Source organism: Opisthocomus hoazin, chromosome Z, assembly GCF_030867145.1.
Source record: "Opisthocomus hoazin isolate bOpiHoa1 chromosome Z, bOpiHoa1.hap1, whole genome shotgun sequence".
Classification (NCBI taxonomy): Eukaryota; Metazoa; Chordata; class Aves; order Opisthocomiformes; family Opisthocomidae; genus Opisthocomus; species Opisthocomus hoazin.
The window spans coordinates 29,648,595-29,665,016 of NC_134454.1; the positions used below are offsets into that span (position 1 = coordinate 29,648,595).

The 16,422-nt window shown below is 45.1% G+C and overlaps 1 protein-coding gene across 2 annotated transcripts in view; it reads right to left on the reverse strand.

The window, feature by feature from the left end:
• Positions 1 to 16,422, reverse strand: part of CKMT2 (creatine kinase, mitochondrial 2) — a 30,163-nt gene that overhangs the window by 903 nt on the left and 12,838 nt on the right. For both annotated transcript variants that reach the window (XM_075410765.1, XM_009941165.2), the window contains 7 exons: positions 16,139 to 16,337; positions 13,874 to 13,969; positions 12,909 to 13,130; positions 10,420 to 10,505; positions 7,814 to 7,937; positions 5,273 to 5,407; positions 4,790 to 4,915 (listed from right to left, as the gene is read on the reverse strand). In XM_075410765.1, the coding sequence (XP_075266880.1) occupies positions 4,790 to 4,915; positions 5,273 to 5,407; positions 7,814 to 7,937; positions 10,420 to 10,505; positions 12,909 to 13,130; positions 13,874 to 13,969; positions 16,139 to 16,337 (988 nt within the window). The remainder of the gene's footprint in view (positions 1 to 4,789; positions 4,916 to 5,272; positions 5,408 to 7,813; positions 7,938 to 10,419; positions 10,506 to 12,908; positions 13,131 to 13,873; positions 13,970 to 16,138; positions 16,338 to 16,422) is intronic.

A 16,422-nucleotide genomic window follows, 5' to 3' on the forward strand; every position in this document is an offset into this window, starting at 1 on the left:
GCCTTGGTGCACACTGGCCCTGAATGCTGCTGGAGGCTCGGGCTAGGAGTCTTTCACATGGCTGGGAGAATGGCAGGACTGTTTGGCTGCAGCCATTTAGACTGCCTGGGAAAGCTCATCAAACCAGAGTCTTTACTTCTTCACCAGCATGGCTCAGGACCATATGTTCCCCTGCCAATGACCATGAAACCTGTTGCGATGAGCTATGGGGGAAGCTGTCCTAGCTGTTCTGGCAAGCATGCCGGCTTTGCTGACGCAGTTTTGCCAAGCAGGATCCACATCTCTGAAGCAGAAGTGGTCACCCTAAACTCTTGCTGGCTCCACATCATCCGTCACTCCTTTGTTTTCAGCTCTTGATTTACACTGGCAGAGGTGGGATTAGCTCTAGCCCAGAGCAGCACCGAAATTTGCTATTCTATATGGCAGGGGGTAGCAGTGTGTTTGTAACCTTTTTCTCTATTGCTGAAGAATACAAGGTGTGTTGTCCCCAGCAGGGTTTCTCCACAGACAGGGACATGTGAGGACCAAGGCCCCTGTGATATTGTTAGCCAGCAAGCTATAGAACTGATTTTTCTTAATCTTCATGAAATGGTTCATTAGCAACCTGTAATGACTGGCTTGTTAAAACCAAAAGCGAAGACTAAATCCCATTGTCTCTTTATTGTGACAGTCACTGGTTTTCAAGGGATTTGTTTTTACTATAAAGAATTTCAGTGGCTTAGCAGTTTATTTTATTGTCTTTTACAGACCAACTGTGTTGGGAAATCAGAGGTCTGAATTTGCAGCCTCCAAGAGAAGAGGAAATTCATATTAAGTTTGCATTGACCAGTAACTGAAATGAAGCAAAAATACAATTTTGTCTTGCACCTTTGAGAACATAACTCAGTTCTGCAAACACTTTTACCACATAATGGAATTTATTTTATTATGTAATTAAGAAAATATGTCTTAAAATACAACATTTCTATCCCATTGAGTCTGTCTTGTCTTATTTAGATTTCAAAATCTTCAAGGTAGAGATTGTATTTTATCTGTTGGCTTATTCCTTTGAATCTTGGCTATACGAGGCTTAAGTGGAAGTCTTTGTATAAGCAGAAATTTGTAGGCTTAGGCCATCTGTCAGTAGAACTCATATTAATTAATCGTGCCGTGTACTCCTTTTGTATTAGTGTTATTTTAGTATAAAGCACACATGATGATGTTTGAAGTATTAATAAACGTCTTTGTCACATACTGTTTTTGCAAATAATACAGCTTAATATTTTTTTTACTCTTACTAATTTCAGTCTAAATCCAAAGGAACATAGCTGCCTGCATCAAACTCCAAAATTTAAGACTTCCAAACCACTGTCCAAATGCCCCTTGGCTGTGAAGACGTTCAGGGGCACATCCGAATAAGAAAGCACAGAAGACCTGACTTGTCTCTGTCCCAGTGGCAGAAAACCCAGGGTGAGTGAGGAAGGGAAGCCAGCTGGCTGGCTGTGTACTAATTTGAATCTAGTTGTAACCCAGGTGCATTATCCCAGGGTTATATTTGTGTTACAAAAAGCTACCAAGAGCTGGGCTGAACTCAGCTGTTGGGCTGCAAAACCAGGACCACACTACATCTGTGTCTGAGCTGCCAAAGCCTTTCAGTGCTGTGCTGTTCTGGATAAACACAGCTTGACATCATGCTTTTCTTTGCAATCTAGTTTTACCTCGCAGTAAAGCCCCCAAGGTAATTAAAATTGTGGTGCTGGGCAAGCAGGGAGTACTTTAAATCCTGACATGTACAAGCAGGTTGGCATCTGAGCCCGAAAGGTATATTGCATTGGTGGTGGAGAAAAAGGGTCCTCAGGAGAGCTCAGTCCCACCAGGGCCTGCCAGGTTGACCACGGCTGGGAGGTTACAGCACTCACCTGGGGGCAACAGACATGTTCAACAAAGGTTTGAACTTCTGTTTCCTACCTACTAGCAGAGTGCTCAAATCACTGGACTGGATCAGTTTTTGTCTCAGTTGTTCTTGACGTGGCCGGGGGTGAACACAGTCTCGGTCTTGGTGAGGAAAGGGAAGCTGTAGTGGTGCCACAGGACTTGCAGCCTGGAGTAAGGCTGGGCAGAGCTAGTGGGAGGAGGCTGCAACTCTTTCACACAGCTGTTTCTCCCCCATCCTGCAGTGGATTTGCTCTTAGGAGTTGTTCTGCTTTATAAAATACTTAAATATGAAACTGAAATGAGGTCTGGGGCCCAAGTCTCACAGAATCACAGAATCACAGAATCACAGAATAGTAGGGGTTGGAAGGGACCTCTGTGGGTCATCTAGTCCAACCCCCCTGCCGAAGCAGGGTCACCTACAGTAGGCTGCACAGGACCGCGTCCAGGCGGGTCTTGAATATCTCCAGAGAAGGAGACTCCACAACCTCCCCGGGCAGCCTGTTCCAGTGCTCCGTCACCCTCAGAGGGAAGAAGTTCTTCCTCATGTTCAGACGGAACTTCCTGTGCCTCAGTTTGTGCCCATTGCCCCTTGTCCTGTCACTGGACACCACTGAAAAGAGCTTGGCCCCATCCTCCTGACACCCACCCTTCAGATATTTGTAGGCATTTATAAGGTCCCCTCGCAGCCTTCTCTTCTTCAGGCTGAACAAGCCCAGCTCCCTCAGCCTCTCCTCGTAGGGGAGATGTTCCAGTCCCCTCACCACCCTCGTAGCCCTCCGCTGGACTCTCTCCAGTAGCTCTTCATCTTTCTTGAACTGGGGAGCCCAGAACTGGACACAGTACTCCAGATGAGGCCTCACCAGGGCAGTGTAGAAGGGAAGAAGAACCTCCCTCGTCCTGCTGGCCACACTCTTCTTGATGCACCCCAGGATCCCATTGGCTTTCTTGGCAGCCAGGGCACACTGCTGGCTCATGGTTAACCTGTCGTCCACCAGGACACCCAGGTCCCTCTCCGCAGAGCTGCTCTCCAGCAGGTCCACCCCAAGCCTGTACTGGTGCATGAGGTTGTTCCTCCCCAGGTGCAGGACCCTGCACTTGCCCTTGTTGAACCTCATCAGGTTCCTCTCTGCCCAGCTTTCCAGCCTATCCAGGTCACGCTGAATGGCAGCACAGCCTTCTGGTGTATCTACCACACCTCCCAGTTTGGTGTCGTCAGCAAACTTGCTGAGGGTACATTCTAACTCTTCATCCAGGTCGTTGATGAAGAAGTTAAACAAGACTGGGCCCAGTACTGACCCCTGAGGGACACCACTTGTCACCAGCCTCCAACTAGACTCAGCGCCGCTGATGACAACCCTCTGAGTTCTGCCATTCAGCCAGTTCTCTATCCACTTCACCGACCACTCATCCAGCCCACACTTCCTCAGCTTCCCTAGGAGGATATCATGGGAGACTGTGTCGAAAGCCTTGCTGAAGTCAAGGCAGATAACATCCACGGCTCTCCCTTCGTCTACCCAGCCAGTCATGTCATCGTAGAAAGCTATCAGATTGGTCAGGCATGATTTCCCCTTGGTGAATCCATGCTGACTACTCCTGATAACCTTCTTTTCTTCCACTTGCTTGATGATGGCCTCCAGGATAAGCTGCTCCATCACCTTTCCCGAGATGGAGGTGAGGCTGACCGGCCTGTAGTTCCCTGGGTCCTCCTTCTTGCCCTTTTTGAAGATTGGAGTGACATTGGCCTTTCTCCAGTCCTCGGGCACCTCTCCTGTCCTCCAGGACCTCTCAAAGATGATGGAGAGTGGCTCAGCAATGACATCCACCAGCTCCCTCAGCACTCGTGGGTGCATTCCATCAGGGCCCATGGATTTGTGGGTGTCCAGATCACTTAAGCGATCCCTCACACAGTCCTCCTCGACCAAGGGAAAGTCGTCCTCTTTGTAGGCTTCTTCTCCCAGGAGAGCAGCAGCACCACCAGGCTGTATGGTCATTTCCCCTCTCTGGTGCAACAAATACTCATCCAAACTGAAATACCTTCAAAACAAATGTCTGAGATGAACCCATCTCATCATAGCCTACAGCTCAACAGGGAGGACTCAGAGCTGACAAGTACATCCCTGCCCTGATATAAACCTAGCTCTCCTGCTTTCTCTGCTCAGTACCACACAGGACACCTGAAGATGGCACCAACTGCTCCTCCTCAGTTATTTTGGAATGAAAGGATTGGCCTTGTCGTGCTGTCTAACAGTGGAGAAAGTGCATGACACTGAATCCTAAAAGGAACACAACACCTTAAAACAGTCTTGCTTTCAGTGCCTGATTCCGGGGGTGGGTTAGGACTCGATCCTGCTGCTTGCCCAACATCTTGCAGCAGGTGCAGCAGATACCGTGCAACGTCTAGTAGCTAGCTCACTGTCCACTGTATGACTTACAAACATGTCTCATATCCAGCACTGCAGAGACCGCCGGGCACCAGTCTCATAGCTGAACATTCCAGCAGGCAGGCAGGTCGAAGAGTTTGTACTGTGATGATGAAAAACATTGTCCTGAGGGATGTCTGTCACCAAAGCCAAACCTTTCCAGCACCTGTGTGCTCTCAACGGAGATTCTCAGCACGTGGTGCAAGCAAGTCACATTTGTGGAACTTGCTCAGGTTTTGGGTTTTTTTTCTTTGCCATAGCAGGAATATTTGTCAGGCACTTCATGCACATGAATAATTTTTCTTTTAGTCAGCTTTTCCACTGGACCAGATTAATCAGGAGTAAAAACTGCCATGGCTCCACTGAAGTCAGCGGAGTGAACCCAGCCAGAGGGAAACTGACTCATCAGTACGGATCTGAGCTAAAAAGCAATGGGAAAAAAGAGAACAGGTTACCTCTGAGCGACCCATGCGGTCCAGGTTGGAGATATCATACACATCTGCTACAGCTGCTGTGTCCACTCCACCGGTGCCACGCTTTTGCAGACGCAGGTTCTCCAGGATTTTTGGAAACCTAGGATCCTATCAGAGGAAACAGGTTTGAGCTTACTGCCTTTTACTCTGTGTATTTTGCCGAATTGCTGCAATGCTATTATCCATGACTTCATAGCACCTCCAGAAAGACAGGCAGAGATGGATAGTTTTCTCAGTCCTTGGATTACAGCCTGTCTTGGTGGATGTCTGCTGAGTGGATTAATTTCCATAACAAATACAATAATTTGCAGAATAAAAGTGTGCTCAAGTAGTTGTGTATTATCCCTGGGACCTTCTTACACATTATGCTAACGTGCAGTCACTGTAAGCTGTCATTTTTCATTTGTTCCTTTATAAATCAGAAGAGCTGATTTGTGTCACTGGCCTTTCAAATGATTTACGTACCTTGCTAAGCTTGGGCAGCTTAACATGGACTCCAGCACGTAAACCAGTTCCCAGGTTAGAAGGACAGGTCAGAACATACCCGAGACGCTCGTTCCACATGAACTCCCAGCCCCGTTCTTTAATTAATCTTTCCACCTATGACGGCAAAAAAATAAAAAGAAAAAAGGGCAGCATACAAATGTCTTATATTATGATGTCTGCTTATAGCTGAGATTCTTTTCACCGTGTGTCTGTGTTGATGATGAACTTCACTAACACCAGTGGAGCTGCATAAATTCACACCTGAATACAGTCTGGTTTGGATCTGATGCAAATGTTTGCACTCATTGAGTACCGGTGCCTATCACAAGGATTTCTTCATCATTTTCTCCAGACCACTAGCTTGCAGACTCTTTGTCACTTTATCACAAAGCTCCCTGTCATGATGGTTTGGTATGGCCTTAGTCCGCGAAGCCATACCTTCAACAGAAGAATAATGGCTTTTGCCACGTGTTTCTAACATTGGTATCTTTGGAGCAAGTTTGCAACACACAAGCCCCAAGGACTCAAGTGCTTGGTAAACACGCTGAAGTAAACAACAGGAGCTGAAGGTGCTTTTTGTGTAATTTTCAAGGTTGACTCTTGGGGGAGGATACTTGATTTCTAAATGCCTAGTATTAAACAGCCACAGTTCCATTATAAGGTGACAGCATAGCTTGCATATAATGCTTTTCATTAGTAGACCAGATTAGAAAGGAGAGTGAAATAATTATCTGCAGAAAAATCACAAGGATCTGTTGACCTTTGAATAGGCTGGTACTCTGTTCACTCATCTTCTCTTCTTGGGCTTATTTCTATGATTCAAATACAATTTCAATTCAGTTCTCCTCCAGAGGAGAATCGGATACATAAACCAGCTCATGCTTACAAGACCCCTGCAAATATACATGAATACTGCCATTCTGCAGCAGGATACAAAATACAGGGCCCTCCTACCATCATTTCTGTATTTTGTGAGGACACCAGAACTTGTGGTGGGAAACTAGATCTGATTTCCTGCCTCAGACACCTGCTATGGCTGCAGGTCACAGTTTCCAAAGCTGTCTGACCACCCCCCATGGCCAGGTACTACAGGTCTACTTCTGTTGAACATGAGCTAATCAGAAGAGCAGAGGCAAAGCTGGGAACAGCATCCGCAAGCCATGTCACCTGGGCCACCACCCTGTACGCTGGTCAGTCTCATTGGTGTACACTGGAAACCTAACAGGTCCTCGTTCACCACCCCAATGCCAAAGAAGCATGTTAGTTCCTTTCGTTTTTCTGTATTCCCAAACACACTGCACACTGAAACTTCCCTGTGAATGCTCTGAACTTCCTCTGCTTCCACAATCAAGAGATTGTCATTCCTTACTGTCCCCACTTGGCCTTGCCTTTTTTGGCTGGGGGCTGTGAAGTGATATGGAAGGGGTGCACAGCTGTATCAGCTCTAGACTTGTTGGGGGGTGTCTGAGACAGAGATGTCTGTAGAAAGCCAGACAAGCTGTTTTTCCAAGGTGAGAAGAATGAAGCAAGTGATCCAAGTCTGGCCCAATATGTATTTCCATACCCAGGAAGAGAAGCAGTGTGATGGAGACAAACACTGTTCCTCCATGGTTCAGATGAAATGAGCCTGCCAAGGATCTCAGTGGGGAGAAATAGTTGTTTTATGCAGTCTGAATATTCTTACAGTCTTGGAGACAATTTCAGGCCAGTTTCAGTCTGACATAATTTAACCTCTAGGGTTTCATGTATTATGGCAATGCAACCAGAAATGATGCAGACAAGAGTAGTGGAGAACAGTGTTTGGCCATGTCACCTGTCCCACTGCACCTTGTTATATTGCCTTGGGACACAGTAAAATCCTCTGTCTCTGTTAAAGCAACTTCTTCTGTGCCAGAACAGTACATGGGGCTGCGCTGGGCTGGAGCCAGCTTGCAGCTATACCTGGATTGTCTAGACAAAACAGTTTTAATCCACATACCACCTCAGGAAGGCTTTTTTTGTCTTTATGAATAGCCCTGGATATGGGTTTTTAGTATTTTAATCACAAAGCCCCATATCTCCCCAAAGTTGGCAGTGAGCCCAGAAGTCTTTAAACCCCAGTCCCGTGCACAGCCTCAGCAGCATCCACTCCGCTCCCAGCATCAGGGATGACAACCAGGAGGCTGGGCCCAATATATTCTTCATTCAAGCAAATCAAGCAACCCAAATAAAATGCTTGATTTATGAATTCCCACAGCCTGCAGGCACAAAGTGGCAAAAATGGGATGTTTCTTCAGCCAGCTGTACTGGAGATTTTAATACAGAAACTACAAAGGCATTTTATTTATTATTCCCTACAACTCAGCTAGCAATCTGCCCGTGTTTCCTTCTTTAATTACGTTAGTATGGGTTGCTATGTGGACTGGTGTTCCTTCACTTTGCTGCTCTTGGAGATGACTGTTTAGTACGAACCGCAGTAAGCAGTGCTGACAACAGCCCAACAATAAGCAAATGGGAATAATAAACTCGCAGAGATACTACCTCTTTTAAACCACGGCAAAATCTTTCAAACACACGTTTCATGTTGCCACCCTTCTCCATGGAGATCACCCTGGTGTGGTCTTCTTCATTAATCCAAACAAGAAATGTCTTGTCATTGTTATGCCTGGTTGAAAGAAAAAGAAAAAAAAATAGTATCTTTAAAAAGACAAGCCCTGAAAAATATTTCCTAGTATCCTTAGCTTTATCACAGTCTTTCAGGTTAAGCGCAGCACAATAACATTGTTCTGCAGAGTCAGCGATCTGAGCTGCTTTCACAGTTGGATCCCCATGCCAGTGGCATTAGGCAGCTTTCTTGGGCAGAGAGGGAAGAGCAGTTTTTCTGATCACATCATGTTGCCGTGGTGCTGAGCGAGGAAAAACATGTTGTCCCCTAGCGCAAGCACAACTGGGAGGTGAAGCAAAGGGAGAAGCCAAGCTCTGCACCCTCTGTCACCAGGGATGGTTTTTATTGTTCTTAGAAAACTATGCAGCTAGGAAAAAATCCCTAACGTTTACATGCTGCTGGGGGCCAAGCAATATGTCCTTATTTAATTGTATTCTCCCCCAAATCAAATCCCACTGCCCTCTGTGTGGCTCGGTAGCACCGGATTGCCACATCAGTCAAGTCACATCTCTGAGGACAGCAGCTGCACGTTGCTCCTGGACAGCGCATTAGTGATGCTGACTTGTCAGTCACGATAAAAATGCCTGAAGATACCCACTCTTACTTCAAACAGTTCGGTTGTGGCTAGATTTATTAAATGCTGGGTCTAGCCTGAGGTCACTTTTCCTGGCTTTTTCTCCGCTTTCTTCTACTACGGCCTTTCTACAGCACACAGAAGGTGATTGATAGGACCAGACTCATTTGTACAAACAGTGGCGTATTACCGGGTTTGAAGCACATGAAAATTGAAACAGTTCACTGAGAGCCTAACTTTCAGCTGGTCTTTAACTGCGACTCCCTTTTTTGCTCTTGGAGTTTGCTAGATGTATACATACTCTGCCCTGACATTGTGGTCACCCGAGGTCCAGTTACCTTGTCTTCAGTCACGTACAAATGATCAGGGGAGGGTTTTCCAAGTAGTCTGAGGTTGACCTGTCTCAGCTCCCCCTTTAATTAACGAATTAGCTAATTCACTGGTTAAGTTCCTTAACCATTTCTTTAAGGAACATGGAGGCAAGCCACGCTGAGTGCATTTAAACTGTGCCAATTGCCACCAGAGAGGTCGGTGGGAATAGTCCTGCAGCCCATAACAATGACAGGATCATAATCATTATAAGCAAAATAATTTCCAGAACGTGCACTCTTTTTGACAGTTTCTTGCAAGAGAAAGGCAGATTTTCCAAATGTGTCTTACTGAAATACTTTCCAAGCACACTAATTTTTTTCCAGTCTGCCTGATATTTCACATGTGAAACAAGCCAAAAACCTAGGTCTGTTTTATTCAGGACATCCCTGGATAGTGATTGTATTGTTGGTACTTCTCCTGTTTGCTTGTAGAGACAATGAACAGTATGCCTCAGCTTTCTCTTCTTCCTCTTCCTCAGATTTACATGGGGACCAGGGAACTAATGTGAAGCTTGCTGAAATTAAAAAATCCTCACAGATGTCCAGCAGGTCATCGGATTTCATGGATGATCAGGTTTCACAGCGCCTGCTCCTGGACCGAAATCAGATTTCGCTCATCGCAGTAATACTAGCTATGCTTCTGAACATGAGCCAGTATTATTGGACACTGCCTGGAGAACAGTTGGGGTTTTTTTGCACCTGAAGTCCCATCCTGTCTGAAAGTTCTGAACCTGCCTAGGGCAAGGAGATAGGCTAGATCGTTCCTCAGAACCCTTTTAAGCCTAATTTTTCAGTAGCATCTGGTAATGCCCAGAAGTATACCAGGATGGATGCAGATGCTATGCACTGCACAGCTGCTAGCGGGTGTGTGCACTGGTCTCAGAGCTGTTATCCCTTTCTCTCCTCAGAAAATCCTGTATTTGGGTGCAAAATATGTCAAGCATGTTGTGAAAGTAGAAACAGACCTAGAACAAAATAGAGAATTCAACTTCTATATGTCCTTTTTGTCCAGTTCTTTTGGAAAGAAAGGGTTACTTTCAGCTCTGGAGTTAAAATGACAGTGTCTCTTGACAGTGAGGAGAGGGGCAGGAATTTGCAATGCGGTGTCCTGCAGCTGTATGGTTCATAGCTGGCAGCATGGCTACAGTCTGGGTTAGAGCTGCTTTTGTAACCTCAGCTCTGCCGACTGCGTGGTGACTCACAGGCTTTTTCCCAAATCAAGTTTTTATCTAGAAATAGAAAAAATGGAGATAAAAATCCCAAGAAGGAGCCATGTCTATGATATTGTGTTGTGTGGATGATATTAGTGATGGCTTCTTGAATATAAAGGTGTTACCAATTCTGTTGTTCATTACTGTTTTTTAGGGGGTTTTTTTGTTGTTTTCTTTTGAATTAAGCAGGGAAACCTTTTTTTTTAAAGCAAACTGAGCATGCTGTGAGTATGGGGACAGAGTGGCTGCAAGGTTAGGACAATCAAGGAGATTTGTAACACAATCTTTAAAATGTGACACAAGCTTCTACATGTCACACAACATACCAGATTCCTCTGGCATCTGGCCAGTCACGTGCCATCCCAGCACATGTTAGCAAAGGTGACACTGGCTTATCAAAGAGAAAATGATCCTGGACACCAAAATGGGGTCAAAGAGAGAGAGAAAGAGAAAAAGAGAGAGAGAACAGAAAAAAAATTCAAGTTTATTCACGGAAGCAGTATAATGCTGTCTAATAGATTTTATGTGAAGACAATCAATGTACAAGTAAATCACTTTTTACACATTGTGAATCCGATTCCTTCTTCTGAAATCTGAAAGCACTTTGCCCAGGTGATTTTCCTGAGTCTAGCAGAATCTCATGAACACTGGTAATATGCCCAAGTTTTGCCAAAAACATTTTTCAAATGTAGGGAGGAATGGGAACTGGGTACCTGATACCACAAACACACACAGTAAAGAGTACTCTGGAGGGACCTGACTTCTAGCACCAAGGATGTTTCCTCCGTACAGACGTATTTCAGCATAGGTGAAGGCAACAAGTACTTAAAGACTGGGGGTGGGGGGGGCACGACTAATTCTGAAAATATATTTCTCCAGTACAGAGATTTAGCAATTTATTCTGAGCATGAAGTCAAGGTAGGGATTTAATCAGTGCTAAGCCTGACCTTTTGGAATCACAGACTTGTTCTGTTCCTTAACAGAGATGCTATTTCTGATTTAATAAATGTAGCGGTTGTTGTGCCACTGACTTGCCACATTCCAGATCATGTAGATTTTTTTTTTCTTAACTCAACTGTTTTTTCCCCAAACAACTAAGTATTTGAGTTTCATGTGTGCACTGAAAAATTAGTAGTTCTTAATTCCTCAAACACTGCCATATCAAATGTTGTGTGGGTTTATTTTTTTTTTTAAGGGGAAAGGGGTTGTTGGCAGCTGTCTTTTTAAATCTAGAGTTTAATTAAGAATACTGAGGCAAGCTGTCCAGAATAAATATGACATGGTAGACAAGTTGATATGCTTTAGTTCTTTTTCCCCTTAGTGGAGAATTTTAGGTATTCATTTTTGAATGTGATGGACATGATATAGCCAGAACCCCAACCATGCAGAAAGAAGATGTATAGGGTTCTCTTTGCTCATCACAGGGACACAACATTTGCTTCCTCACCTTGCTCCACTTGACACTTTTGCTTGAAAGAAAGATTCCTCTTTTTGCAAGAAAACAGCTGAGTACTATTAGTTTCTCTTACGTGCATATGGCCTAAATCTGCAAAGTACCAAATGCCTTCTGTGCTGAATGCCATTCAGCTAGCGCTGATTTGACCTCACCAAGATCAAATGGTGCTTATTGAAGGCTGGCGGAAAGCCTGATACCACAGAGGTTCAGGGTCCTAAAGTACTGGAAGAGGGAAGAAATGGTATGAGTTAAAGATGGAATCTGAGGTTGCAGCATTCAGTGCCTTGATTTCTATAAATCTGCATTACCATAAAAACAAACAAAATAAAGTAAAACGCTGAATCGGTGAAGCCTATTCCACTTCCCAAAGGACTTAGCCTTAAACCATGAAGGAATTATATTCTCCACGCTCCTGTTTCAACCTCTGCTTTCTGAAGAGCTCTCTCCTGCTGAAAATGGCAATGAAATAACATTCAAGACCTACAAGAGGTTATAAATGTCAAAACATATTACCAAGGACATTCAGATTAAAAAGTTACTGACCTTACATAAATTCTTATCTCCTGGTTAATCCAGACTGTGACACCTGGTTCCAGGGTTATAAATAGTTATGTTACTTCATCAGCTCCCTTTTGGTTGATGTTATGGATTAATGTGCCATGAATATAGCTAACAAGGTACAGCCATTCCTTTGGATATTTAAAATGCACATTCAAGGTTTATTTGACACGTCACATGCTGTGACAAAATCTGTGATGAAAATTCTTGTGTTTCCATCTGTGTGACAGTGAAAACTCTCATTATGGGCCTGATCCTTCAAGTCCTCAAACATAGTTACAGGACTGGGAAAAGGTCACTTGGGTGCAGTTGGCCACAACCATTTTGGGTAAATTAGAATTAGTGTAATTTTGATGCAAAGAAATTACAGCCAAAGCCCCGTATCCCAACAGTCTGGAATACACATAATATGTGATGATAATCTCAATGTAATATTTTTAGTTAGAGTGGTTATTAATATGGAAAATATCGATGTTTGCTCAAGAAAATGACCAAGAAAATGTCCTGAATTTATGTTGTTATTTGTCCAAAGAGGTGGCAACAACCGTGTATATTTTATTTGACACAGATATTGCTGAAATACAATTTCATGTTTCAGACCTGCATAGTGTATACTTAGCCAAAATATAGACCCTGGATAATTTGCCATTATATTAAAAATATTGGCAGGTCATTAACTATTTGGCTAATGCTGTGATTATCCTCCTTAGCTACACAGGAAAGCGTGTACCCCAAAGAAAGACAAAGATGAAGATAAACAAGAATAAATGAAGGTGGTGTCAGCACTGGAGCTGTACTTACATCAATAAGCTGCTGCTGATCCTTTTCGGACATATTGGTCAAGCTGTAGTACTTTCCAGAGAGGTCTCCTTTCAGCCCAGCGAGCGCGGTGACCACTACATTCTCCACCTCTCTCCGCTCTGCCCTGCTGCAGGCAGGAGGAAGGCTGAGGCCCCGGATGCTGCGGCCGGTGCGCACCCGCGATGAGAGGACATAACGCTCGTCAAATTGACCATGGGTGACCTGAAGGAAGAATGGTTCATTAGTCCACACGCAGTACCCTATGTTGTACACCACCATTAAAAAAAACAAATCCCATCAAACAAAAAGAGGGGCATCTTTCTGCCCAGCCATGATGACCTTTCCATAAGATCAGAGATACTCAGGATACCAGGAGCCCCTCAGAGTTTCAGACACCAGGAGGATTTTTAAGAAAAGCAATTTCTTTGAGTGAATGAATGTGGCAGAATCACCAGCCAGTCCTTCATGGTCCCAAAATATAAATGAATCTGTGAGGTTTTTGGAAATGTGGATGTAGGCAGAGGCAGGGGGCCAGGTACAGAAGATCCTTTGAAAGACGAAAGCCCAACAGATGCTAAACCACAGTGTAGTTGAGCTATGAAGGCAGTATTAAGCAGCAGGTAAGGTCTGATCATGTGTATGTGCGTGTAGTGGAGTCAGCTCCTGCTTTCATTCCTGCCTTTAGACACACAATTATCTGTAAGCTCCTGAACAGACTCACAGTGCCAAGTGAGACTGTGGCCCAAATGCTTAGTCCAGTTGGGACTGATCCCTCTTCTAGAAACAAGATAGGGTTGCTTCTTTCTTGCTGGTAGGGCTATGAGTGGCATCCTACTTTCCTTAACCGTAACATTACTCTCTTTGGAGTTGGATCAGGTAAAAGAAAAGTACTATTACATGCAATATCATCACTGTAAGAAGCAGCCCTCAACCTTTATTTGTTTATTATGTTATTTCAATCCTACCTTGGATGCATCCAGGTCCGTGTGATGCTTCATTGTCCGTGGATCATAGCCATTATGTCTCACTTTAATGACAGGGTCAAAAATGTCAGCAAACACCTATGGAGTCAAGAGAATCTAGACAGAGTCTGCATCATCATAAAAATGCTTAAATGCACCAGCTTCAGCCACAGAAGCAGTCCCCTGGCACAGGCTCCTGGGGGACAGATGTAAAGGGACCCTTGCAAACGCAGGCAAGGCTAAATATGAAAAGCAGGGGTGCTTTTTGACCTAGACAGGTGCAATTGCTCCTTACTTAAGTTACAAGCTTACTTTAGTTACCACAGACAGGTACTGTATGTGGTTGCAACGAGATGAGGTTTCAGGATGTATCACCAATCAGAACACAGAGTCCCTTGGCAGCTTGCCTCTTGTTTTTAGGTCATGCAGGAATACCCTATGTCTTCACTGCCATGGGATGTTAGTCCTTGTTAGAGCCACGTGTTAGAGCCACGCCTTCACGCGGATGAGCAGCAGTGGCAGTGGCACATCTAAATGAGGAACAAGAACCACAAGTGCTGATAGTCCGGAACGCCAGATCCTCAGCAGCCCAGTGTTTGGGATGTTGTTAGGAGACTGTATAATAATAGGTACCACTGTAGGCAGACTGAATGAACCAGACCACAGAGGTCAAGAAAAATAAGGATTTTCTTCTCTTTTCCTCTTCTTATTCCAGAGTTAAATAAACCTGTCCATACTATCTTCACTGGATAAAGAACTGGCTAAGTGACCGAGTGCAGAGAGTGGTGATGAATGGAGTTAAATTCAGCTGGCGGCCAGACACAAGTGGTGTTCCCCAGGGCTCAGTTTGGGGTCCAGTCTTGTTTAACATCTTTCTCAATAATCTGCATGAGGGGATTGAGTGCTCCCTCAGTAAGTTTGCAGATGACACCAAGCTGGGCAGGAGCATTGATCTGCTCAAGGGTAGGAAGGCTCTGCAGAGGGATCTGGACAGACTGGATTGATGGGCTGAGGCCAGCTGTATGAGGTTTAACAAGGCCAAACACCGGGTCCTGCACTTGGGTCACAACAAACCCAAGCAAAACAGGCTTGGGGAAGAGTGGCTGGAAAGCTGCCCAGTGGAAAAGGATCTTGGGGTGTTGGTCGAAAGCTGGCTGAACATGAGCCAGCAGTGTGCCCAGGGAGCCAAGAAGGCCAACAGCATCCTGGCTTGTGTCAGGAATAGTGTGGCCAGCAGGAGTAGGGAGGTGATCGTGCCCTTGTACATGGCACTGGGGAGGCCACACCTGGACTTCTGTGTTCTGTTTTGGGCCCCTCACTGCAAGAAGGACAATGGAGCGTGTCCAGAGAAGGGCAACGAGGCTCGTGAGGGGTTGAGAGAACAAGTCTTATGAGGAGTGGCTGAGGGAGCTGGGGCTGTTTAGTCTGGAGAAGAGGAGGCTGAGGGGGGACCTTATTGCTCTCTACAGCTACCTGAAAGGAGGTTGTAGTGAGGCAGGTGTTGGTCTCTTCTCCCAGGTAACTAGACATAGGACGAGAGGCAATGGTCTCAAGTTGTATCAGGAGAGGTTTAGATTGGATAATAGGAAAAAATTCTTCACTGAAGGAGTGGTCAGGCATTGGAAGAGGCTGCCCAGGGAGGCGGTGGAGTCCCCATCCCTGGAGGTGTTCAAAAAACGTGTAGATGTGGCACTTCAGGACATGGTTTAGTGGGAATGGTGGTGTTGGGCAGATGGTTGGACTTGATGATCTTAGAGGTCTTTTCCAACCTATGATTCTATGATTCTAATGCTGTCTGTCTTCAGCTTTTGTCATGATCCAAAAGCTGTGGCTTGATGATGTCTGGCACTTCCCAGAAGATATTTATTTTCACTTCTGCCTCTGCTGTTCCACAATGCAATTTCCACATTACCTGTATTTTGTGTGTCTCAGGGTTGCATAGCTTCACCATGAACTAAGTTTAGTCGTAGGAAGAGGGGCAGCTGTGGGAGGCAGGTGGCGGCTGCTCCCAAGCAGGTACGTTTTATTAACTTCAATTGCAGCAGAGAGGGCACCTGTAGTAACACCTCATGTTCATGCATTTCCTAACATGGAAGAGTAGGGAAAACACCATATTTATGCCCATGGTCTGCCCCTTATGTACTCTCTGGGATACAATATGTCTTGGGGGTGCATACCTTACCAGGAACCTGTCTTCATCTAAGGAGCTCTTGTGAACGATACCACAAAAACTGATTCAGATAAAACAATACTCTGGAAATGTCTTACCTCGTAGGATTCTTCATCACCTGCGACCATGCCCACAGTTTTAATGAAAGGATGGCCGGGATTGTCAACCCCAGTTTGGATGCACTGGTCCAGGGTGTAGCCGTTGGGAGTCATCTTGTCCCTTAGCCTAGAGTAAATGGCCGGTGTGAGGCACTCGGCCATGCAGTTGTTATGTTTGCGGAGATCAGGATAGTCTGCGCTGAAGAGAAGAAGAATCCCGAGCAATTAATATGGCACCCTTGAAAAGTAATCCTTGCTAGTTTGTGAAGCTATTAAAAGGATAA